Genomic DNA, 26,694 nt, shown 5'->3' on the forward strand with positions numbered 1-26,694 from the left:
TATGATCCTGTTCAGCGTATGATCCACTAAGACCCCTAGATCCTTTTCACATATACTACTGCTAAGACAAGTCTCCCACATCCTATAACTATGCATTGGATTTTTCCTACCAAAATGCAGAACTTTACATTTATCCCTGTTAAAATTCATTTTCTTGATTTTAGCCCAGTTTTCCATTCTGTCAAGGTCATCCTGTATCCTGTTTCTGTCTTCTACTGTATTTGCAACCCCTCCCAATTTAGTATCATCTGCAAATTTAATAAGCATTCCCTCTATTCCTTCATCCAAATCATTTATAAAGATGTTGAACAAAACAGGTCCCAGGACTGATCCTTGAGGCACTCCACTTGTCACTCCTCTCCAAGAGGATGAGAAACCATTCACAAGCACTCTTTGGGTACGGTCTGTCAACCAGTCATTTTATTTATTTATTTTACTTATATCCTGCCCTCCCTGCCAAAGGCAGGCTCAGGGCGGCTCACAAACCGAGGATTGACACAAGCACATTAGTGTGACCGGTAAAATAAACAACAATAAAAACATAAAACAGTTGGTTAAAACATTTTGCGTGTGCTACTATAATATTTTCAGGCAACGACTGAATTTTGGTCATTAGCTGTACTCAGAGGTCTCAGGATTGCCATAGCGTGATAAGATAGGCCATTGGTGGGCCAGTCCTGTTATGGGCCAGGCCATTGGTGGGCCAGTCCTGTTATGGGCCAGTCCTGTTGCTGCAGATTTTACCATCATGTAAATGCCTGGTGGAAGAGTGCCGTTTTGCAGGCCCTGCAGAACTGTAAAAGGGCCCTAACCTCCTCCAGCAACTCATTCCACCAGTTAGGGGCAGCAACGAAAAAGGCCCTGGCTCTCATTGTTTTGAGCCTCACTTCTCTGATGATGGGGACAGTCAACAGGTTTTGAGACCCTGACCGAAGTGCTTGCTGGGGCATGTGCAGGGAAAGGCGGTCCCTAAGGTATGCTGGACCCTGGCCATATAAGGCTTTAAAGGTTATGACTAGCACCTTGAAGCGAATCCGGTACCCTATCAGTAGCCAGTGCAGAGCTTTCAGCACAGGCTGCATGTGTTCCCGTGGAGAAACTCCCATTAACAGCCTGGCTGCAGCATTCTGCACTAGCGGAAGTCGCCGGATCTGGGACAAGGGCAGCCCCATGTAGAGAGCATTGCAGTAATCAAGTCTCGAGGTGACCATCACATGGATCACTGTTGCCAAGTTGTCGCGTTCCAGAAAGGGGACCAACTGCTTTACCATCCGCAGATGGTAAAAGGCTGACTTAGCAGTGGCAGCTATCTAGGCCTCCATTGTTAAAGAAGGATCCAAGAGCACCCCCAAGCTTTTAACCTTGGGCGCCAGCATGAGCTGGTCTCCTTCGAAAATTGGTAAATGGACCCCTGGTCCCGGACTGCGGCGACTCAGATACAGGACCTCCATCTTCGTTGGATTTAATTTCAGACTATTCAGCCTGAGCCACTCCGCCACAGCATGCAATGCTGCAGACAGATCTTCCAGGGTGGAGTCAGGCTGGCCACCCATCAACAGATAGAGCTGGGTGTCATCCGCATACTGGTGACAGCCCAGCCCATACCTCTGGGCAACCTGGGTGAGGGAGCGCATGTAGATGTTAAATGACATCAGAGAAAGAACCACTCCCTGCAGCACACCACATACAAGTGGGTGTCATCAGGATAGTTCGCCTCCTAGTGCCACCCTCTGTCCCAACCCTGGAAGAAGGAGGAAAGTCAGTTCAAGGCCGACCCCTGAATCCAAGTGTTGGCGAGGCGACAGGTCAGTAGCTGATGGTCGACTGTGTCGAACGACGCCGACAGGTCTAACAGCACCAGCACTGCCAAGCCACCTCTGTCCAGGTGCCTCTGGAGGTCATCTGTGAGGGCGATCAGAACCGTCTCCATCCCGTAAACCGGATTGATGAGGATTAAGCACGGATGCATCATCCAAAAAACTCTGAAGCTGCACTGCCACAGCCCTTTCAATAATCTTGCCTATGAATGGCAAGTTAGACATCGGCCGGTAATTAGCCAATTCAGCCGGGTCCAGAGATGGCTTTTTTAAAAGGGGGCGAGCCACTGCCCCAGCTCAGTCATCTCATCTCAGTTACAGATCCACCTAATGGTAACAGGATCCAAACCACATTTTACCAACTTGTCAACAAGTTATTTAATGATGACAAAATCTATCTTAATAGTATTTCTCCTGGAACTATAACTAATCCCAAGACTACAGAGATCAGTTTCCCTGGAAGGTATGGCAGCTTCTGGAGGGCAGATTCTATGGCTTCACATTCCTGCTGAGCTCCAAATTTACCTTACCCAGGCACCACCCTCAGATCTCCAGGATTTTTCCAAGCTGGAGTTGGCAACCCTATTATGCTCCCCACTGACCCTGATATATTGCCAAACTTTGTTCTGTCCCAGAAACATGGACTAGAAAAAGTACCAGAAATAAAGCTACCAGAGAAGCAGTACACAGAAAAATGCTGTGAAATAAAGCTTTTAAAAAGTCAAGAACAGTGTTCCAGGAAAGTACATACTAACATGTTACAGCACTTTGCTAAGAGAAAGAGAAAAGTAAATATACCACATCATAATAAAAACAATGTTGAGGTTCAAATAAAGAACACTACAAATGTAATTTTAGAGCAGAGAAACATTTTGACACCAGCAATCTTGTGAGATAGGTAAAAACAATGATTATCATAACAAAAGCAAATCACTGGCTCCCAAGAGGATGTCCTTGAAGCCTTTCATTCTTAAATATCTTTTCTACACTCAAAGTTACTGATATCTAACACTTTTCAGCTTTATTTTTTATTTATCACACATATAGTCCACCTTTCTCACTGAGACAAGAGGCACGAGGCAATTTTAATCAATACAAATAGGGCATCTGATAAACAATGCAGTAGAGGTTTGGCTTGCAGAAATCTGAAAACAGAGCCAAACTCAAACAGAAGCAAAGCAAAAGCATTAATGTGACCTGTTAAACTGCAGAAACTGCATAGTCAGATCTTACTTATAGTCACAGACTACATCCTAGATACAGTATAGATCACAGTCCCTGTTCCTCTACCAAAGCATATTTCTGAAAAAAATTTTAAACATATGATAAATTTATTTTAAAAATTCCAAGTTATACAGAACTTTGTTGGATGAAGTAGTATCAAGTAGATTAATTCCATATATAACAAAATTCTACTATGTATAAAGTATTATGGTATATATAACATTGTAGAATATCTTATTTAGCATTTAAGATAATGTCCAGTTCACCAATCAATCAATCAATAGATAAATAAATATCTTATTAAGGATAAAATAACTGATAATTGAGCTAGAATTTTTTACTCTTAAGCTAAGAATAATGTCTTGCTCCATCCCAAGCCAAACAAAAGGGAATATTTAAATAAATATCTGAAACATTTAATTATAGTCTAGTCCTATTACTTTTATGAAAATGTATTTCTGAACAATTCAGTTTGGTATACTTGCAGAAAGTAAGGCGTATGGGAGCCTTTCTGACCTCATCAGGCAGACCATTCCACAAAGTGGGGGCCATAACTGAGAATGCAGTTGTTGATTTTGTCCATTTGGAGGGTGGCACCTGCAGAAAGCCAGCCTCACTTGAGTAGAAGCTGTCATGGTAAAGCATAGGGGATGACAGATATGATGAACCCAGGCCATGAAGGACTTTGCTTGTGATGGTCAGTATCTTGAATTGGGTCTGGTAGCTGATAGGTCAATGGAGTGACTGCAAAATCAGTGTAATATATATGTTCCACTTAGCTCCTGATAATAATCAAGCTGCAATATTCTGTACCTTCTGGAATCTCCAAGATAACTTCAAGGGGAGACATAGATAGAGTGCTTTGCAGTAGTCTAGTCTCAGTGGTTCCAGGAAAAGGGTTGAATCCCATTAATCCATCACACTAGCAGAGCTGTTTTTCTCTGACAGAAGGAGCCTTCCCCTGAAGCAAGAGATTCCCTCTGCTTCCTGTACTAGTGCAACAGATATATGAGATCCAGCCCATAGTCCAGGTAGGTAATGCACATTCTAGATGTGATTCTGAATGCTTAGGTGGGTTACAGTTGGAATTGGCAATTTCCACAGGTTTCCTGTTCCTCCTGCAGACTCTCATGTCATTATTCAGGGTCCTCTATCCCCTAAGAGCAGTAATTTGGTGAGATCAGCTGGTTGCAAAGGGAGGGGGAACAGGAAAGTTCCCTTCTGCTGAAGAAAAATCTAGGCTGGATTGAACCCACAAATTGTGTCTTTCTATATAGAGACAGGTCTCCTAGACATCTCTTTCTCCTCACCCTAAGGTCAAGAGCTTAGGCGTGCTCCTTGAGTCCTCCCTTACAATGGAGGCTCAGGTGGCAGCCACCGTTAGATCTGCCTTCTTTCATCTTCGGCAAGCGCGGCAGCTGGCCCCTTACCTGGAGCGCAATGACTTAGCAACGGTAATCCATGCTACGGTCACCTCAAGAATAGATCACTGTAATGCTCTCTACATGGGGCTACCCCTGATGCTAACCCGGAGACTACAACTAGTGCAGAACGCTGCGGCACGGCTGTTAATGGGGCTGCCACGACGGGAGCACATTCAGCCAGTGCTGAGAGAGCTGCACTGGTTACCTGTTGTGTTCTGAGTTCGCTTTAAGGTGTTGGTACTAACCTTTAAAGCCCTCTATGGTCAGGGACCTGCCTATCTACGGGACCGCCTTTCCCCATATATCCCCCAGAGAGCACTGCGATCAGGGACAAAAAATCTGTTGTCTGCCCCTGGCCCAAAAGAAGCCAGGCTATGCATAACAAGATCCAGGGCTTTTTCGGTGGCAGCACCAGAACTTTGGAACACCCTCCCAGAAGCTATAAGGGCCCTGCGGGATTTGACGGCGTTCCGCAGGGCCTGTAAGACCGAACTGTTTAAACAGGCTTTTGCGGTTTGATTGAAAAGGGGCTGCCACCGGACATCCTACAGAATGCTGGCGATCATAGTCGGAAAGTCAATACCGCCTATATTGGATTGAAACAGCGCTAGAATGGTTTTAAAATTGATAAGTAAATTATGGTTTTATATGTTTTATTGAATTGATTGTTTTTATGATGTTGTAAGCCGCCCTGAGTCTGCTTGCGGAGAGGGCGGGATATAAATGTGAAGTAATAAATAAATAAATAATCTTTCATGGATGTGAAGCACACTAGGTGCTTATGTAGCATAAGGGTCAATATACCAACCAGGAAGTCCCTGGCTCAATTCTCATCTGTGCCATCAACTCACTGGTTGGGTTGGGCCTCTACTACCCACCCCCTTATGAAGATGGTGGGTTGGATCCAATGATCCCTTCTGCTTACTCTTCCTTCAACAGAAGTGTTTGTAGCAGGAACAAATCTTTGGATTCAATACTAATTACTTTCGTAACAGTACCTCACAGACAAATCAAGATGGGTAGCTGTGCTAGTCTGTCTGTAGCATCAGAAAAAAGTAAGAGTCCAGTAGCACCTTAAATAATAACAAAATTTGTGGCAGGGTATGAGCTTACATGAGTCACTAGTATCTGAAGAAGTGAGCAGTGACTCATGAAAACTCATACTCTGCCACAATTTTTGTCAGTACCTCACAGAGTTCTTGTTAGGATCATACAATATGTAAAGTACTTGGGACTCTTAGAACTGATCATTTCTATTCCTGCTCTATCCCATAGTAATGTATTCTGCAAAAAATCTGTACTGATGGGCAATGAAACAAATAGAGCAGCAAGACAGTGGATGATGGCATACATGCCTGAAAATAGGGAGGAGTTGCACCACTCATCTTAGTGAAAGCAGCAGCAACTCTTTAAATGTACTGTGCCAAACAATAACATTGATTTTTTAAAAAAAACACACACATTTGCATTCCTTACTGTCCCCTTCCCATTTCACATATGGCCATGGAGATTACCTATAATAACTGGGCCTCCAATAAGATTGCCAGGTGTCCAGTAGTGATCTGGACAGTCAGTGAAAGCACTGGACTGTCCCAGTCAACTGGCAACTGTACCAATCCCACACAGTGCAAAGCACAGTGTTTGGATTGGAAGGAGTGCTTGGGCTGAGTACTCCTCAGTATGGATGGGGTGCCTCAAGTTGTTTTTTAAAAAAAATCTTACAACCGTAATATCCTAAATGCAGCTTCATGAAAGCCTGAGACAGTTATCACATGAACACATAAAGCTGTCTTCTACTGATTCGGATCACTGGTCTACCAAAGTCAGCGTTGTCCACTCAGATTGGCAGCAAGTCTCCAGGTTCTTAGGTGGAGGTCTTTCACATGACCTGATCCTTTGAACTGGAGATAACAGGAATTGAAACAGGGACCTTCTGCATGCCAAACAGATGCTTTAACACTAAACACTGGGCAGGCTTTCTGGGAAAAAATGAGAAAGGTATTTATTTATTATATTTGATTTTTTAGATTGTAAGCAGGGTTCAGGGCAGCTTACAACAGAGCCTCTAATGTACCTCTAATGATTCGCAGAGTCCTTGGATGATTCTTTAACCATTGTGGGGTAGACTAACTGCAGGAAAGGATAGACCAGAGGTGTCAAACTCATTTGTTACAAGAGCTGGATTAGACATAAATGTTACTTTGCTGGACTGAGCCATATGTATGTCATGAAATGTGATGCCAGGTAATAGAGATATTTTACCACTGACCATGACCCATTACCCCCCTCCCAGCAGAGCTTGGAGACACACCAGCCCTCCTTGCCCCTTATGGTTGCCAATTCTGGGTTGGGCAACCCCTGGAGATCTGAGGGAAGGCCTGCATTTGGAGAAGGAAGGTACCTCAGCAGGGGGGGGGTATAATACCCTAATATAGGCGATCCAGTCCATATTCAGACTGGTTTCCCTCCAGTTACTTGATGGGCCATATGCTTGACATATCTGGGATAGACCTATGTATGACCTCCTGAAGCAAGCCCTTAGCAACTTTTAATGTAAAAAAACACCACAAAAATAATGTTGGGAAGAAAGCATCACAGAACTGCCCATTTCATATAAACTGGTGCTCATATTATAAATTCCCAGAGTATCATGATATCATAAGTTACAGTCTTATTATGTAGTGCAATAATTATATATCACTCTACATTCTGTTTTGCTTTTAGCAGAAACTTGGCTTGGAATCCTGCTGTCATTGTCAAGAGAAATATTGTAACATAGACTAACACATTCTACTAGCTAATAGAGTTTGGATTAATTGCCAACAGCAAATCAATTCGGCCGAGGCTGGAACTAGACATTACATCAGACGCACAGCTGCCACTGAAAATAGTAGCACTACATCTCCTCCTTGTATTGCCCTTTAATGTCTAGTAACACAAAATATGTGACAAGATATTACTGTACTCCAGGTTTCCTTGCTCCTGCTCTGCTTCACTGGCTGATAGTTCCAAGGGAAGAGAAACTCGGAGCACTATGTCTCCAAGTCATATGTTCTGAATTACTAGATATTGCTGGGGAAGGAGAAATGATAAGATCCAAGGCTGCTATTTTAATCAGGACTCCTATATCTGTTGTGATGTCTAGTATAGCCTTGAAATACACAGAGAGAAAAAATACAATGCAATCTAAAACAGAAGTGTTCCATTCTAAACACATTGACTTCAGTGTTCTTAAAAGCATGTGATTCTGTTTAGAATTACATTGTTAGTATCTTATATAATACATAGCGTTACCCAGTCTGTGTTGGAAAATACCTGGAGACTTTGGGGGGTGGATCTGGGAGAGGGTGGGCTTTGGGGAGGGGACAGGCCTCAGCATGGTACAATGCTATAGAGTTCACCCTTCAAAACAGCCAATTTCTCTAGGGGGGCTGATCTCTGCCTGCTCAGTTGTAAAAACAGGAGATCTCCAGCCCCACCCCCTGAGGCTGGCAACCCTACTTTGCAGAGTGGCTGGAAATCAGTTGTAAAAGTGGGAGATCTCACCTGGAGGCTGGCAGCCCTAATGTGCCATATTTCTCCCCACTCAATAAAGCATTCCTATGATGGTTCCCATGCCTGGTATAAATGGTGGAATCAGCTTCCTCTGGAGATTCGCACCCTTCCATTCCAGAGGGCCTGTAAAATGGAGCTGTTCCACCAGGCTTTTGGCTGAGGTGGGCAGGCGTCCTTAACTAGTCACACCATCTAACTGGCCTCCCCACACTGATACTGACTGATACTGACTACCATCTGAACAGGACTATCATCTGGACTGGAAGAGATCGGGTCAACGTAACTGTAATTTTTGGACACCTAGGTTAGGTGTCTACCTTTTCCATGCTGCCTTGATTTGTACTTAAATTGAGCTATTGGCTCAATTGTCTTAAATTTTAAAATGTGTTGACTGTTTAATTAATAGTAATAATAATAATAATATTTAATTTGTATCCCCCACTCCCCGCCGAAGCAGGCTCAGGGCAGCTCACAACACAGGTACTTCAACAATTAAAACAATACACATTATATGTACATACATATTAAAATCAAACATTTATAAAATTAATCATCATTGTAATTAAAAAGCATTCTAAGATTATATTAATATTAAAATCTTGATGTTATACATCTTACAGTTTTTCCGTGGCGACGGTATTATTCAACAATATGCTGTAAGATCGTTAAGTAAAGGCCTCCCCACTATTGTTTTATTTATCTATGGATGTATTATCGGTTTTAATTGTGTGATGTATTGGAATCTGCCATGAGCCCTTATGGGAAAGGGCGGAATAGAAATCCACTGAAATAAATAAATAAATAAAATGCAAGCAGGCATGGGAACTAGGTGTTAGTGTTCCAGGAGAATGGAAATATTCTGGAACCATATTTTTTTCTCCAGCCAATTTTGTGTCTAGATCCTTTGCTTGTACTGTGACAACAAATTTTAATGGGAATATAATTTCCAACACCATAATGGGATGGTTTTCTGACACAGTGCTTCTCCAGTTTAGCACACCACCACGTCTTCTTTTTTTTTTTTGCTGACTCTCAAGCCCTCCCCTCCTCCCTCTAGTGAGAATTATTTATTTATTATTTCTGTTAATCCTGCCTCCCTGGCTCCTCCCATGAATGGCTTGGAGCAGCTTCCCACATAATACATTAAAATCACAAACAATAAATGCAGTAAAACACATAATTAAAACTGAATTAATGCCAGCTATAACTTAAAAGCAAGTTTAAGTCAAATGTATTGTCTGTACATGGCCTCCAAAGTTCTAGTTTCACAGAGTAGATAGGTATGGCCACAACTCAAAGGGCCATGACACAAGTTCTAATAAATCTCAGGCCCCAAAAAACATTATGTTTGGCCATGAGGTGGGTCAGGTTTCTCAAATCCAGTTCTAATTGTCTGAAGAGCCAAATGTAATCAGGAAATCCAGCTGTACTAAGACCCAATTCAGCTCAGTTAGAGGTAGGGGTCCCAACCCTCCCGCCCTAGCGGGGGACCCCAGGTTTTCCAGCCTCTTCCCCCGCTCCCCAAAAAACAGAAGCGGGGGAAGAAACGGCGCGAAGGAGCGTGGCGAGCCGCCCCTTCTCCGCTTTACCGTGGCTGGGATGGGGCGGGAAGGGGGCGGCGGCGGCGCAGCGGCATCGCCTGCGCCACCTCTGAAGTGGAGTAGGGGGGGGGCGGCCCGGGCCAGGAGCATGGGGGGGGTGGGAGAGTGTGCCGCTCTAGGCTGTGCTGGGAAGTGCCTCCTCCTCAGACGCCTTAGCTGCCCGCCCACCTTCCAGCGCGGCCTCAGGGGGGAGAAGCGAGAGGGCCACTCCAGGCCACGCGCGGAAGTGCCTCCCCTTCCTGCTCGGTCTCCGGGGCAACGCCAAGCAGAGGCTCACTCGCCTGCCACCCGGCAGCTGCTGGCTTGGCCCCCTGGGGGGTGGGAGCGCGGCTCCCAGGGAGGGCAGGTGGGGGTGGCTCCTTGCCTGTCCCCTGGGTCCACTTGGGGCGAGGGGGGAGCCGCTGGTGGGCGGGCTGCTGCCATGGCTGGTCCTGCCGCTGCCGCCACCACCATCCGGATCGGGGACCAGCTCATCTTGGAGGAAGACTATGACGAGACCTACATCCCCAGCGAGCAAGGTATCCCCTCCTCGCCCTGCCCGGGGGGTGGGGGTCACCCGAGGGGGGTCTGGGCCCTCCTCCTCCCGCTGTAGGGTTGCCAATCCCCAGGTGGGGGCAGGGGATCCCCTGGTTTGGAGGCCCTCCCCCCACTTCAGGGTCGTCAGAAAGCGGGGGGAGGGGAGGGAAATGTCTGCTGGGAACTTTATTATTCCCTATGGAGATGTATTCCTATAGGAAATAATGGAGAATTGATCCGCGGGTATCTGGGGCTCTGGGGGGGGGCTGTTTTTTGAGGTAGAGGCACCAAATGTTCAGTACAGCATCTAGTGCCTCTCCCCCAAATACCCCCCAAGTTTCAAAACAATTGGACAAGGGGGTCCAATTCTATGAGCCCCAAAAGAAGGTGCCCCTATCCTTCATTACATCCTATGGGAGGAAGGAATTGAAAAGGTGTGCCGTCCCTTTAAATGTGATGGCCAGAACTCCCTTTGGAGTTCATGATGCTTGTCACAGCCTTGATCTTGGCTCCGCCCCAATGTCTCCTGGCTCCACCCCCAAAGTCTCCTGGCTCCACCCCCAAAGTCCCCAGATATTTCTTAAATTGGACTTGGCAACCCTAGTTAGAGGAGGGTCTTTAGACTTCCTCCCCATAATGTTTTCCTGAACCAAAATGGTCTCAGGGTAATCCTGTTTGGCCTGTTGTAATTTGGTTTAGTGAGAGCCAGTTTGGTGTAGTGATTAAGTGGGCGGACTCTTATCTGGGAGAATCGGATTCCCCACTCCTCCACTTGCACCTGCTGGAATGGCCTTGGATCAGCCATAGCTCTGGCAGAGGTTGTCCTTGAAAGGGCAGCTGCTGTGAGAGTCCTCTCCGCCCCACACACCTCACAGGGTGTCTATTGTGGGGGAGGAAGACAAAGGAGATTGTGAGCCGCTCTGAGACTCTGAGATTTGGAGTGGAGGGCGGGATATAAATCCAATATCACCACCATCATCTTCTTCTTCTCCATGTGCACTGAATACTGCAGGGCAAATAGAACTCCCTTTTCCAAGCCTGTTTCAGCCCAGGAAAACAGTGTGGGGAAGAAGGCAGAAGTCCCTCCTTTTCCCATACAATGAGCCTGAACCAAACTACATGGTGGTTTGCTTGGGAACTTTGGTTCCCTAACACTGTGTTTGGCTGTTCAAGCATCAAAGTCAGATGCAGGAAACCCAACCAGACTCATGACTAAATGTAATTACTAGATTGGGCCTCATCCCTTGACTGGAACAGACTTTGCCCTGGAGATAACAATAAACTTCCTTATTTAGCTGGAGTGTGGCTGAACAGGAGAGGGAAGAGGCATGGAAAAACTTCCAAAGAGACAGAACAAGAGAAGCATTACACAATACAAGAATTTCTAGTATTCAATGGAAAACGGTTATTGGCTATTTTTGCTTGTGGATAGTGTTAGGAGAAATTCTGTTAAATTATCTTTAGTCAATAGGGTTGCCAAACCCCCACGGCTTTTTTTGCATGAGCGTAGCACGCACAGTGCAATGATGTCACTCGTAAATGACATCATCGCACCAGAGACGTTGCATGCCAGCCGCTTTAAGAGCTTCCAAGAAAACTTTATGGTTCTGGATGCTCTAGCAATCTGGGAGGAAAACTCTATGGTACCATAGTTTTCCTCCCAAATTGCTAGAGCGTCTGGGAAAACCACAAAGTTTTTCTGGGAGCTTCTAGAGGTACTGGCACATGACGTCACCGGTGCAATAACGTTGGGAGGGGATACCCCTGCCAGCCCACACTGGGTTGGCGGGTTGGGGACTCCCAAAGCAGGAGTACCTCTGCCCCACCTGGAAGCTTGGCAGTCCTGTTAGCCAATTTCCTCCTGAAATCCAACAATCTATTTCTACATTTAGGATCTGGAGCCTGTTTCTAATAAATTCTGTTTTAATCAAAGATAAATTCAAAGAGAGGTGAGGCAGGAAGGGAGTTCTGTGGACTTTAAGAATTTCACTTGGTAGATGCTCAGAGGCAAGCATTGTCTTCCCAAACTACCCTGTCTTCCTGCTAGAGTACCATTATGTGGTCTGTAAGATAAACCAGTGGCAAAAGCTCAAGTTACAAAATGGTGTGTTGAGAAATCCCTCTTTTAAAAGAGAAAAAGGTTAATGAGTCAATGGCTTTATCAGAAAAACCCAATTTTGGAAAAAGAAATCCCTCTTCCCGTAACACTATTTCCAGATACACAATGAGCTTTCTCATTCTCTGTGATGAAATCCTTTGCATTGAAATAAGTAAACCAGTTCAATTGGGCACACTGTCCTGATATATTCAAGATGATTCAGTCTTCCTGGTAGATATAAAATAACAAGGAAAATAAGATCTAGGCAACCATGAATCTTTTTTGTTTCTAGATCTGTCTGCAGCATAAGAAAAGAGCAAGAATCCAGTAGCACCCCAAAGATTAACAAAATTTGTGGCAGGGGATGAGATTTTCTGAGCAACTGCTCACTTCAGATACCTTCTTCTCTGTTACATACAGAAAACAGAGCTCAACTGAACATCCCCAGCAAATCAGATTGGATGTTTTTGGATGGACAGAATTGCTACTGATACAGTGGGAGATTTTGTCACTGCTGTCAGTGAAAGCACAATGCCACTTCTGGAGAAAGCCTAGTAGTGACATCAGTTTTCTCTAGGAATTCCCTAATACCATGGAATTTACAGCAATCCCTAGAGGAATGAAAAATTATGGGGGATTACATCACTTATGGAGAAAACCTGGAATTAATGTCATGCCATCACCACTGGTGTCTCCCCCATGCCCCCAGCCCTCCAGCTTGTTGCTGGCTGAGCATATGTTTTACACAGAGGGTCATTTTGTAGAAAAACAGGTGGTGGAGCTCATCCAGGGATTGTTATGCAGCTGCACCTACTATTCAATGGACAAGGAGGTGGAACTCTCAGAAAGGTTCAGAAGCTGAGCTCCTGTGAGCTCCCACTGAATCCGAGGTCTGGTTTTACAGAGCCATCTTAAGCAGTTACACCCTTCTGACTCCATTGAAAGCAATGGGCTTACAAAGGTGTATCTCTTTTTAGGATAGTGTTTCACCTCTCCCAAATGTTATATCTGCAAAATGGGTAATGCTTGATTATCTGGAGTTTGTCCTATTATGGGTACTTTACAAATATTTTGTTTTCTATGAATATCCTACATTAATTATGTGCAATCTCAAATGATACATCTTTTTTTAGTGCAGGGGACATTACTCAGTTCTCTTGGGTTTTACAGAAAACATAAAGAAGAATAGATTTCCCCCTCCCCACACTTACCAGATCGTCCATCCCTTTGAAAGTCAACATGGTACCACTCTCCATCATTCACCTTCTTTAGCAAAGCTTTTATTTTAATTGTACCGGATCCCATATCCAGCAGCAGGTAGAGGTGGCCATCAAGCATTTCAATAGCAAAGAAGTCAACCTTGACCATTTGTGGATGTTTGGCATCTTTTTGATGTCGTGGTTTGCCATGACTGAAAAGGATTAACCCATTTGGCTCAGTAGTGCGGAAGTCAAATGATATTGATCCTGTTTTCTTTGCATTCCACTTTGGCAAAGAGATAAAAGACTCTGGTGTTTCAAAAGTGATTGGGTCCAAGGTTGCTACATCCTCACATTTAAATGCTACAATTCCATGGATCTTCATTTTAGGATCTCCTTGTTTGGCAAGCCGAGATAGTTCCAGCCTCACATCATTATTTTTATATACAACCTGTAGAGAAAACACACTTATTACCACAGTGGACTAAGCAATGCAAGCAAAATTGAATGTAGTTAGATACACTAATATGATAAAACTTCATGTATCAGAATCAGGAGAGGGAAGGTGGCACAGGGTGGCCTGATATTGTCAGATCTTAGGAACTAAGCAGGGTCAGTGTTTGGAAGGAAGACCACCAAGGAGGACTCTGCAGAGGAAGGCAATAACAAAATACCTCTGCTTCTCAATTGCCTTGAAAGCCCCTTGCTGGGGGTCACCATGAATCAGCTGTGACTTGACAGCACTTTACACACACACACACACACACACAGACATTAGAATCTGCCTTCTATAGCTGGGAATGTGTGGCTGCAAGAGATATGGAAATTCTGTACCTACCCATATAGTAAGCAGCTTACGAATTAGTGCCGTCATTACATAGGTTTAATGATAGATTCAGGTGGGCAACAGTGTTAGTCTGAAGCAGTAAAACAAAGCTGGAGTCCAGTGGCACCATTAAGAACAACATACTTTTATTCAACGTATAGCCTTTTGTCTGCATGCACATGAAAGTTTATACCTTGAATAAAACTTTGTTGGTCTTACAGGTGCTACAGGACTCAAACTTTGTTTGTTTAATGATGTGTATTTTGGAGGACGTTGATTTTAAGGGTTTTAAAATGTGATTTTGTCATGTATGTTTTAGATTGTTAGCTGACTTGGTAGCCCTTGCAAGGGCAAAAGGGCAGGATTTTGTAAATAAATAAAATGTTAAGTGAGAGCACTTTGTTAGGTCCTATGGGACTGTAGGTAAAAACTAAGGGTGGTTTCACATAGGAGGTTTGGCCTGACATAGCCCTGCCTCCCATTCAGATTAAAAGCACATGATCACACAAGCACATCTGCCCACCGAGCTGCACCTGTTCTCACCCCATCTCCAGACGCCTCCTATCCACATTAAAAAGCTACCTGGATTTTTCCAGTAGCATCCCCCTGAATAGAATGTAGGTCGCATAATCGGCTGATGTCAGAATGCTCCAGGGTGTCTCATAAGCATAAGAGTCGTGTGATCATGCCAAGCCATTTCTGGCACATCTTGGAGCGCTTGTGTGCTTTTCTGCTTGAGCGCATACACAGAGGACCTTTTTTAAAAGAACGGCCCTTTCTGCAGCGGGTCATGGTTGAGCCATGCTAGCAGTGTGAATGGGCAACCATGGACCGCTGCTGGGATCCTGTCCCTTCAGGGGCTGCTGTCTGACAGCCCAAAAATGGACCAAACTCAAGCGGGTTTTTTTCCCTACGAGATAATATTGCATCAATTGCACAGTGTGAAACCAGCCTTGGTCTGTATGCCAATACCCAGCTCTGGTCAAAGAAAGAAAGGAACTAAAGGGAGATATGCCATATAAACAAGAAGTTATCTAACAACAGTAAGCCAGAGAAGGTTATGTGATACCTCTGATGGAAGGCAGGCTTCTGGACTTAGGCAACTAGAAAACTCCACTCTTTCTATATTCAGTCTAGCTATGTAGATTACTATAGACTAGACCTTGACGAGAACCAGGTATGGCATCTTGCCACATGACAATATTTCTGCAACATTGTAATTGACCCCTAGATAGCCCCCTTCTTGTGTAGGGCAAGCTTAGCATTGCCCCTGCACCTAGAATGAAGATGTCAGAGTCTCATTGTATATATTAGGGCTATGTATAGGTAATTTCTAAAATTTAAACACCACACTTCTATATTGTGCAGGTTACAATCTCTAATATATAGCCTCAATGAATCACTAGTGTTTAGGCAACTTCATCCTGACTGAAATCTCAGCCTGGCACTACTGCTGTGCTCTGTTTTCTCTCACCTGTGGAATCTCATCCCCCATTCCCATGTGGGTCAATATTAGGATTACAAACCAAGACATCAAAGATCTGGTGAGCCATGAATGGATGCATAGGGTACCTTCCCCATATCTTTGGCGTCCCTTAGAGTTCTTCCTAATTAAGCAAATGAAAACGATACTACTTCTGCCAGTGCCTCAGATGAGATCTAAACAATGTCAAAGGACCAAACCTATTTATTAAATACTTAAGATCTCTGTCAACATGAAGCAGCTGAAAAATACCCCCTTTCTTAACCACCCAGAATTCCTGTTTATCCCCAAAGCAGCCAACTAGTCCCACAAGTTTATCTTAAAAACATTTACATAATAGGATTAAAACAGTAAATTAATAAAACATAAAACATAAAACCAGCGGTCTGTTAAATGCATTCTAATTCCATCCAGAAATTCTCAGTGTCAGTTAGTTGTTGTAGGCCAGCCGGAAGAGGACTGTCTTACAGGCCCTGCGGAACTGCCCTAGGTCCCGCAGGGCCCTCACCTCTTCCAGCAGCTGGTTCCACCAGTAAGGCGCCGTTACTGAGAAGGCCCGATCCCTGGTGGATTTCAGATGGGCCTCCTTTGGCCCGAGGATTACTAGCAGATTTTGTGAGCCCGATCGTAGTACTCTCAGGGGAACGTGTGGGGAGAGACGGTCCCTAAGGTAGGCAGGTCCTAGGCCATATAGGGCTTTAAAGGTAATGACCAACACCTTGTACCGGACTCGGAATGTTATTGGCAGCCAGTGCAGATCCCGAAGCCCCGACCGAATGTGCTCCCATCTTGGGAGCCCTAGTAGCAGCCGGGCAGCGGCATTCTGCACTAACTGCAGTTTCCGGGTTCGGCACAGGGGTAGCCCCATGTAGAGGGCATTACAGTAGTCCAACCTCGAGGTGACCGTGGCATGAATCACCGTTGCTAGGTCGTTGTGCTCCAGGAAAGGGGCCAACTGCCTCGCCCGCCTAAGATGAAAAAATGCAGACTTGGCAGTGGCTGCTATCTGAGCCTCCATTGTCAATGAAGGCTCCAATAGTACCCCCAGACTTCTGACCCTGTGCGCCGCTGTCAACGGCGCCCCGTCAAAAACTGGCAGGGAGATTTCCCTTCCCGGGCCACAACGACCCAAGAAAAGGACCTCTGTCTTCGCCGGATTCAGCTTCAGCCCGCTCAGCCTAAGCCACCTAGCCACTGCCTGTAATGCCCGGTCCAGATTTTCTGGGGCGCAGGCAGGCCGGCCGTCCATAAGTAGATAGAGCTGGGTGTCATCAGCATACTGATGACAACCCAACCCATACCCTCGGGCAATCTGGGCAAGGGGGCGCATATAGATGTTAAATAACATCGGGGAGAGTACCGCCCCTTGAGGCACTCCGCAATCAAGCGTGTGTCTCTGGGACAGTTAGTCCCCAATCGCCACCCTTTGTCCCCGACTGTCGAGGAAAGAGGAAAGCCATTGCAAGGCCAACCCCTGAATCCCCGCATCGGCAAGACGGCAGGCCAGCAACCGATGGTCGACCGTATCGAACGCTGCCGATAGGTCTAACAGCATCAGCACCCCCAAGCCGCCTTGATCCAGATGCCGCTGAAGGTCATCCACCAGGGCGACCAGCACTGTCTCCGTCCCATGGCCCGGGCGAAAGCCAGACTGGTAGGGGTCAAGGACAGAAGCGTCCTCCAGGAAACTCTGTAGCTGCAACGCCACTGCCCTCTCAATAAGTTTGCCCAAAAAGGGCAAATTCGAGACCGGCCGGTAATGTGCCAATTCGGCCGGGTCTAACGTTGTTTTTTTCAAGAGGAGACGGACCACCGCCTCTTTAAGCGCTGATGGAAAGAGAATAGGTTTCTCTTGTAGAGAATTCTCTTAGCAAAATCTCTTTGCTAAGAGAAATCTCTTAGCAAAAAGAGAAATGATGTACTCCTGCCTGTTTCTCTTAAAAACATTTCTGTAGGACCTAATACAGCTGAAGTAATAGGAAAGAGATAGAGAAGGGTTTAGGTTAGATATAGGACCAGATCCCTCCATCTGACCATTCTATCACTTGGCAAACCTTTATCGAGTTAATAATAAAGGGGGCTTTATTCTTCACCCGCTTGCACAACAACAAAAATTACACTAAAATGGGATGCAAAAATACCATTTTTAAAACTTAGCCCATATTATCTGGGAAAAGTCAATCTATCATTTTCAAATTAGGATATGTGTCCAAACCATTTGTTTAAAAGATTTCTGCATACAGCTATTTTGCTGTTACATTTCTTGCTCCTCTAAACCATGTACTGCTTTTCTCAAGCTTTGCACTTGCCCAGTTCAAACACATCAAAGTCAGACTCTATATGCTAACTTGATTTTTGCTTGTTGACCTTGAAGCTGGAACTAACAGCAAGCTTGTCAGGTATGAAGCTAGCCTACTGGGAAGCCAGCAGAACTCAAATCAAGAGGAAGAAATGGTATGCAGACAGAAAAGCCAATGGATATTACATGGATACAGACCAGTCTGCTTAATGCTTCCATACATTAAAGACAACATGATGATTATTCTGATAAAACTGAAAAGTAGTATTGGATTTACTCATATTTAATCAGTCTGCTTTGTAAGTACTCCTGCTCTAGTATATACCTCTGTTTTCCTTCAGCATTCTGCAAGAAGGGAAAAAAGTACGAATCCTACGTAGGTTGCCATACCAGCCCACAGAAAAGTCCCAAAACAAAAGTAATCTGATACCATTTACTAAGAACAACCCCAACCATCACAAAACATCATGCAAGGATCCATGTTCTCCAGAATGCTTTGTAAACTGTGATGTTAAAAAAAAATAAAATAAAAATAACAGGGGGTAGGTGAGAGGAGATTTTTCAACCCATGATGTTAATACCTCTGATCTGTTCCCTGTGTAAGACTTGTGGCTGGTTAAGTTAGATTAGGTGGTGCTAAGCGAAGCTGGTTTCATGTTGCCCTTGAGCCTTCTGGGAAATAAAAGGACATATGGTAGTCCCTGCCTGAGAATAAGATAGCAGCTTCTTCCCAGAGGCTAAGAAATGATGTGAAACTAGAACTACCTTGTGCTATTTAATTTAACTAAGCCTGCAATATGCCCTGCACAACATGCAGACCAGAGGCCTTAACAACACAGCCTGAAAACATGTCTGCCTCCTCTAGTAACATTCAGTCTGAGGAAGAGTTCCTGAACATTTGCACACTACATTATGAAGTTTGGATTTGCCCTAACAACAACAACAACAAAATATTACACAACTTTCACTATACATAGACAGTTCCCATAGGTCTGTGTTGGAAAATACCTGGAAACTTTGGGGGTGGATTCAGGAGAGGGTGGGGTTTGGGGAGCGGAGGGGCCTTAGCATGATACAGTGCCAGAGTCCACCCTTCAAAGCAACTGTTTTCTCCAGTGGGAAATCTCCAGGGCTCACGTGGAGGCTGGTAACCCTACTAAGCAATAAACACTCCAGCAATATCAGCCACTAATGTTGTAGTGTTTTACTGTACACATTACAGTGGAACTCCCTCTGATATTTGTATATGGTGGTTTAGTCTTACAGGGTGCAGTCCCCTGCTGGGTAATTCTGTTTGCTAGTTAGAACCAGGCCTCAGATTCAGTGGGAGCTCACAGGATTGCAGCTCCTGAACCTGAGAGTTCCACCTCCTCCTTCTGAGAATTCCAGCTCCTTGCCCATTGAATAGTATGTGCAGCTGCATAACAATCCCTGGATGAGTTCCACCACCTATTTTTCTACAGAACGACCCCTGGTTAGAACTGGAGGCTGCATGAGCTCCATTGTCCTGAAACCAGTTATTCCCATTCCTGTATCGTCTTGAGAATATATGGATGTTGATTTGAACACACCCATCTATGCCCTGTGAGCCTGTGTGAACAGCAGGCACATGAGTGCTCTATTCCAGATTTGCAAGCAGAAGGAAAAATTAAAAACTTTTTGAAAATGCTATATTCTTCTTTTGCTGAGAAGGGCAGGATATGTAAAAATTCTAAAATTCCACAGATTTACAGGCATCACAGGTATCAGCAGTGGGTGCTTATGAGAGGAAGCCTTTGGAATGCTGAAAAAGCAGTATGCAAAACTGCCTCCAGAACTTGTGGCCAAGAGGTGCTGCCTGCCTCTAGGGGTACACCACTCGAGCTAAGGGGACCCAAAGATAAACAAAATGGAGTCTGATCAGAAACAGGCCAAGAAATACTTCATTCAAAATGGAGTAGAGCAGAGAGCTTGTTCTGGACCCCACCTAAAGGCACCCTCTGGACATGGCCTTCTCCCCTGCCCAAACAGAGTGCATAATGACAATGGGACTGCTAGTAAGTATTACACACGCCCTAATCCTCAGCTATTGATCAATGGCCTATTCCTTAGGCCCATTACTCCCACCTAGCTACTTCTATTCACTCCTATGATAATGTCTATCCTGTCTTTGTCTACCACACTCAGTTCCTTCCTGGGTGTTGAACCCAAACTGGTACAAAACCATCCAGTTACACCCTGGCCCACCCTTTTAGTAAATATATAAAAATCACTATCTATTATTCTCAACTAGGACTCCATTCAGGAAGACCATCAACGGGCCATTAAGGACCCAATAGTTACTAAAGGGTCCCCCACCCCTCAGGATTCTATATAACCTGGGTGAACACCCCATTTCAGTGTGCATTCTGTAGGGCGCCATTTGCAGTCTATAGCTCCTGTTACTCTTGTAATTGGGTCTATAGGGCTTGCTACGTTGGTTGTGCTTGCCCTTCTTTTCAGTTTTCCTGCTGAATGGACGTCTCCTCTTCTGGATCAGGTAATATACCCCTCTACAACGATCCCTCGATTCCTCTATCGATAACCTCTACCCTTCCTAGCTTCTTGATTGCCTGTATTATGTATTTGTGTGTATGAATGTATTCTTTTTACATATTTTAAGTAAACATTATAAAATATATTTGCCTGGAGTATTCTTGCTTGAAGACCTCTGTATTATTGAAGAAAAGTTCCTTTGCTCCTAATTTTCTCTACCTAGTCTCCGTATTACTAGTTTCCCCATTTTTAAAAGGAGACATAAGCATTTCCTGTAACAAACTCAAGTTCTTGAGAATATTAGCTTTCTTTAAAAAAAATAATAAAGGAAAAGAAAAGAACTGAAATTTCTAATTCTTATTGTCCAGGGCAGCATCAATGGTCGGTATATCAGGCATAGCAGGTCCACAGTCCAGCAGAGCATTCCAGATGACCAGAGATGTGTATTCTTTCTATTTCCATCAGGAATGGGAGGTTGCTCCAGAGTTGCAGCAGGAGGCAGTGGAAGGTAACTGTCTTTTGCTGTTTTAGGTTCCACTGATTTAAAGGAGAATGAATGCTATGAACTTTGCTTTCTCTTCCGAAAAGCTCTGAGAATGTTTTGATACACCCACTTGCAAGGTGGAAGCATGCTTGGTGGGGGACCACTGAAGGGTATCTGCAGGACTTTTTTGTAGAAAAAGCCCAGCAGGAACTCATTTGCATATCGGGCCACACCCCCTGACATCACCATTGTTTCACACAGGAAGTCATTTGCCTATTAACAAAAAACCCTGATGCCAAGCCAGCCATAATTGTGTTCCTGTGCGTTCTGGCTAAAAAAAAAAAAAGCCCTGGGTATCTGGCTCAAGATTTCCCCAAACATGGGAGTTGGTTCGATTTATTGTTAAGAAGTATTTGGGCAATGCCTGCTACAATCTCAGAAACTAGGGGAGTGTATAAATAAGATTTCTAGTAACTGGGGTAGTGTTTTTGAAGTCTTTGTCCTTCCCTATGATTAACCCTGACCTGGATAGCCCAGGCTAGCCTGATCTCATCAGATCTCAGAAACTAAGCAAGGTCAGCCCTGGTTAATATTTGGATGGGAGACCACCAAGGAATACCAGGGTAGTGATGGAGAGGTAGGCAATGGCAAACCATCTCTGAACATCACTTGCCTTGAAAACCCTACAGGGTTGCTATAAATTGCCTGAGATTTGACGGCATAAAAAAGTAACCCAAAATAAATTATGGCTAAAACTACAGAATGAGTACTACAAATTGTCCTAATTTGAATATTCACAGAAGTTATCACATTTAGCTTCTCTTGGCACAAAGTTTAGACTAATTAAAGTATGGCAATGATTAATTATTGGTACACACATAAGACATCAGCCATTTTGCTTATTGATCATATCCTGAATCACTGAAGTATTGTGTCTATTATTTATATCCTACTTTTTACCCAATCAACAGGACTCAGTAGTATGGTCTACAACTCAAGGGTAAGGACTTCAACGATTTCATTTGTTGCAGGACCCCAGACCTGTTTCTATATATGTGTACATGTGTAAAAGCCACATGCATAGGTGAGAGAAAGACCAAGCACAACCAATAACACTTGTGAAATTCCAAGTCCAGTTAAAAATTCTGGTTTTCACAGCTGAGTCAGAGAATGCTGACTGTAAGTTCCTAATTTATCATTTATGTTGTCTAAGTATGCAAACATAGGATTGATTGGACATCAGCAAAAACATCAACAGCCAATCTTCTCTCTGCTAACTTTGTTATAAAGAAAATTTCCCATGTATAAACAAGTAATTTGGTTCCAAAGAACAGCTACATAATTTGTGAGTGAAAATAGCATGGGGAGGCAACAAAGCAAGAAGAACAATGTCAGTATGATTGCAAAGGGCAGAAGGAGGCCCAGAAATCAAAAGTGTGTGGGGTGTGTGTGTGCACAATAGGCTTAATCAAGACATATGAGAGATCCACTGGACAGGTTTCATCCAATAGTAGCAACGCACAGGAATGGAAAGTGGTAGGGTAGTTATAGTCACTCAGTGGCTTGGGAACCTCATGGGGCTCTTTGACATGCCACCTATGGCTTTTCTGAGCACTGTGTCCCAATGTGACAATAAAGTTTGTGGTTGGCAGGTGGCTTCCACCTTGGAGCAGCTGCCACTAGAGAAGTGTGTAAACAGTGTACCTTCTGACATGCCAAAGATGGAAGTACATGTGCATGATGGCAACTGAGCTTGTAGCTCTCCATGAACTATGGAGCGAGTATGACTGTGGGAGGGTAAATTGAACCCTATGCTTAAAATGTGATGTTAAGTTGCAACTGACTCATGGCAACCCCATGAAGTTCCACCTTATGGGGTTCTCAAGGCAAGAGATCAGCAGAGGTGATTTTGCCATTGTCTTTTTCTTCATAACAGCCCAGCCTTCCTTGTTGGTCTTCCAACCAAGTATTGACCATGCTTAAGTTCTGACCTTTGATGAAAGTGGGCAATTCTGGACTACTGAGGATGCTGCCACAATGGTAGGGTAAGCTGATAAACCCCGTGTGGTCATGTCCACTATTTCTGAAATACTAAAGCTGGAAGTTCAGACTTACCAGTCAGCAGAGCTACTACACTGTCTTTTCTTATTCTATTTTTAAAAGTTGAAATGTGAGCTAATTTGCTCTCTGTGGAGTAAGCTTGTGCTTCCTGCTGAGATAAGTGATGAGGGAATTAACCCAGGAAGAGTTTCTGTGCCACTGTGCGCTCATGTGCTTCCAAGAGGGGTTTTTTAAAGTGTCATATGTGCTGATTCAGCTGTAGCTACAAATCAAAGAGGGGCTATTACAATTCCCAAGCTGAATACTGCTACTACAAATGGAAGAATAGAGGCTACTGTAATCAGTGGGAGAGGAACCACTTAAAATAAAGACAGAAACCAAGCATCAGTTTAGGTATTCTCCTTACTACTGGGTCACATAGGTATCACTTACAAAGGTTTGGATAGAAGTAATTGGTTTTCAGGCTGCTCTGTAGGATCCAAAACCTCCTGGCGACTCATTGGATGTGCTGGAATGCCTGTCTCTCTGAAGCCCCCCAATGCCCTCTTTGTTCCCACCCAAATTAATTCTATAGTGGAATTCTATAGGGGAATAAAATGGGACTTTAAACATCTAGAGTGAGCTTGGCATCACTCTCATGATGAAGCCACAAGAACATTCTATAGGTTATTTATGAAAACCTATGAGATGGTGGTGAAGACTACAAAGAGGAATTTCTTTGCAGCCACCATTGCATCCTCTAGCTCAGGGGTGTCAAACATAAGGCCCACGGGCAAGATCAGGCTCACAGAGGGCTTCAATCAGGCCCTCCAGCAACTGGCTGTCATCTGCTTCATTTTCCCTTGCCTGCTTTTTTCGGTCGCCATTTTGTGTTTCTCCTCAGACAGGCCAGATCAGCAAAGCAGCCTTTCCCTCTCCCCCCTCGGGAGGAGCAGCCTCAGCCAATGAGGGAGCTTGGCTCTATAGCTCTGCTGGGTGATTAAATTTGCCAGGCTCAATTAATCACCCTGTATAGCTAGTGAGACAAGCCTCTTAATGAATGGCTGAGGCTCCTCCCCCTCCTCGTGCCCCAGGGAAGGAAAGAGTCAGAGCTTCCTCTGCATAGTTCCCACCATCAGGAGAGCTACAAAGAGCGCTTTTAAGCCTAGCAACGTTTTAGTGAAGGTATGAACTGTTTGCTTTGCTACAGAGAGAGAGAGAGAGAGTTATGTTGGGCTTATTATGGGTGTAACTGGGTTCTGTTCCTCTTTTTCACTGTACTCAAGCCCTCCTGTCTTTCTCAATAGGAAAGCACGTGAACTATTTAGAAAAGAAATATCAAAATTAGGCTGCGAGTGTGTTCCACCCCAGGTTTACCCAGCAAATTTTCCTTAATTTTTCTTTTACATTTTCCTTTGATTGGGGGTCTTGAATTTAGACTTCCCAAATAGTAGGCTGACACTGACCACTGTACTGGCTGTCTCTCTGTTCTTGTAGTAGGGTTTTTTTTGGGGGGGGGCTGTATTTTTTGTTTTAGTTGTAGTCATTTTTCTGGGGAAATTTATAGTTTTGTAGACAAGCACATAACCCTCAGCCTGTGCCATGGTGCCTTCACATGTTCTTGACTAGTGCGTGAAACAACTGTACAAAAGTTCACAGTGTCCAGCTGCTTCATGTTCCTCTAGGCCTTCGGCTCAAAGCACTGACCATGAGATATCTGTAATGAATGTCAATGAATCAAAAGTAGGTTTGCAACTTACAGATGTGTACACCTGAACAGCACATATTCAAGACTGGTACAGCACAGACATTGTCTGCAGTTTTTGATGCAATAATTCATAGCAAGAGGTGACATTTATCAGAGACTATAAAACAAAATATTGCAAGCATGCTAATATTTTAAGCATGTTTTATTTTAAGTAATCTTTAATTGTGTGTCTGTGCCCTTTATAAAGTTTATATGTCCGCTATCTGGCATTACATTTTATGATACACATGGCCCGGCCCGACAAGGTCTTATTTATGTCAAATCCGGTCCTCATAACAAATGAGTTCAACACCCCTGCTCTAGCTGTTGCCTGGAACAATTGTTTAGGGCAATTTGGTCTTTGACTTCTCTCATGGAGTCCAGTATCCTGTTTTATACCCTGGAAGGTCAACAACAGGGCAGAGAGACCCAAGGCTTCCCTCTGATGTTGTCTCCCAGCACTGGTAATCAGAGGTTTGTTGCCTCTGAACGTGGAGATTCCTTTTAGTCACTGGAGTGAGTAGCCATTGATGGACCAATCCTCCATGAAGCTAACCTCCTTTTAAAGGGTGTGTGTGTGCTGAGTGTGTGTGTATGTAAGAGACACAGAAAGATGGAAGTCAATATTATATGCACAAAATATCTCAAGGATGCTTTGCACATCTACAGTGCCAAGAAACCCTGGACAAAATTATATTTAGAACTTTCTTTGAAACATGTTGTACACTGACTCTTTTAGATGGTGCTGCAGTATCTTACAGCTAGAAACCTAGTGATGTCCTTCACTGCCAGACTTTGAATCTAAAAATCAATAGTTTTACACTAATCCATAAAAGCAATCTCCCTTTTGAATGACAAACAGAGCAGGCACTTCTCAGTAAAAAATATTTTCCATTTCATCCCATGTCCCAAATGTCTTGCATACAGATACCACACAATAAAACAGTGTGTTTGAAAAAGATACACATTGAGGAAGCATTTTCCAGATGTTCAGGGAAGGATTTTGTTTCAAACTGTACATGGCCTCTGTCTTTTGAGGAAAGTTTGATAACTTCTGGGGAAGCACAGCTGTCAAAGACAATGTAACTAGCCCAGAGATGGGGCTTCAGTGTCATTCACACTTCCAGTTTCCTTCCCATGGCTACAGTACCTGTCAACATCAGCCCTGTTCACAAGTTATAATGAATACATGCATAATCAGCGCACGCTTGAACACTGAACGTGTGATTGAAACCACAGATTTATTCAGGTACTGAGCTTCAGTTTTATTTGTAAAATGAACACACGTGGCTTTGACAAACAGATGTACACATGTACAGGCAGTACTTATTTGCATTTACTGTAACATGTGAACAGGACTAGTATCATCTTACGTAGAGATACTCTAGTCTAAACCTGTTAATTTCAATGGGGTTAGACTGGAGTACATCTATATAGAATTGCACTATCATATCAAATTTCAATCTACTACACATCTTATGTTCATCAAGTTTTTAAATATATAAACTCTTTGATCAGTTGAAGCAGAACAAAAAGACTCCTAGTCACACATAAATTTAATTTGTCTGTTAACCACAAGGCTCTGAAATGACTTAACAATTTACACTTGGGTTGTCTGACTTGGCAATCAGCAGGAGACCTTGGGGTGGGGCAAGAGGGGGTGATTGTTGGCAACACCATGACCACTTCCCAGGGAAACCTGGAAGCAACATCATACCTCTCTAGGAATCACTGGAAACTCTATGGTAAAATGATAGGTTTTCACGGGAAGTGATGCCATGCTATCGCTAACTGAATTTTTTTTCATTTTTTTCTCCTGTTGACCACAGGAATGCCAGCGGCAAGCGGACAATGCCCATTGAGGGCA

The 26,694-nt window shown here is 44.1% G+C and overlaps 1 protein-coding gene across 6 annotated transcripts in view; it reads right to left on the minus strand.

Moving 5' to 3' along the window:
* Positions 1-26,694, minus strand: part of NRXN1 (neurexin 1) — a 1,496,060-nt gene that overhangs the window by 883,802 nt on the left and 585,564 nt on the right. For all 6 annotated transcript variants that reach the window (XM_060249064.1, XM_060249053.1, XM_060249035.1 and 3 more), the window contains one exon: positions 13,447-13,885. In XM_060249064.1, coding sequence (XP_060105047.1) covers positions 13,447-13,885 — 439 coding nt within the window. The remainder of the gene's footprint in view (positions 1-13,446; positions 13,886-26,694) is intronic.

This window comes from Heteronotia binoei, chromosome 1 (genome assembly GCF_032191835.1).
Source record: "Heteronotia binoei isolate CCM8104 ecotype False Entrance Well chromosome 1, APGP_CSIRO_Hbin_v1, whole genome shotgun sequence".
NCBI classification, from domain to species: Eukaryota; Metazoa; Chordata; class Lepidosauria; order Squamata; family Gekkonidae; genus Heteronotia; species Heteronotia binoei.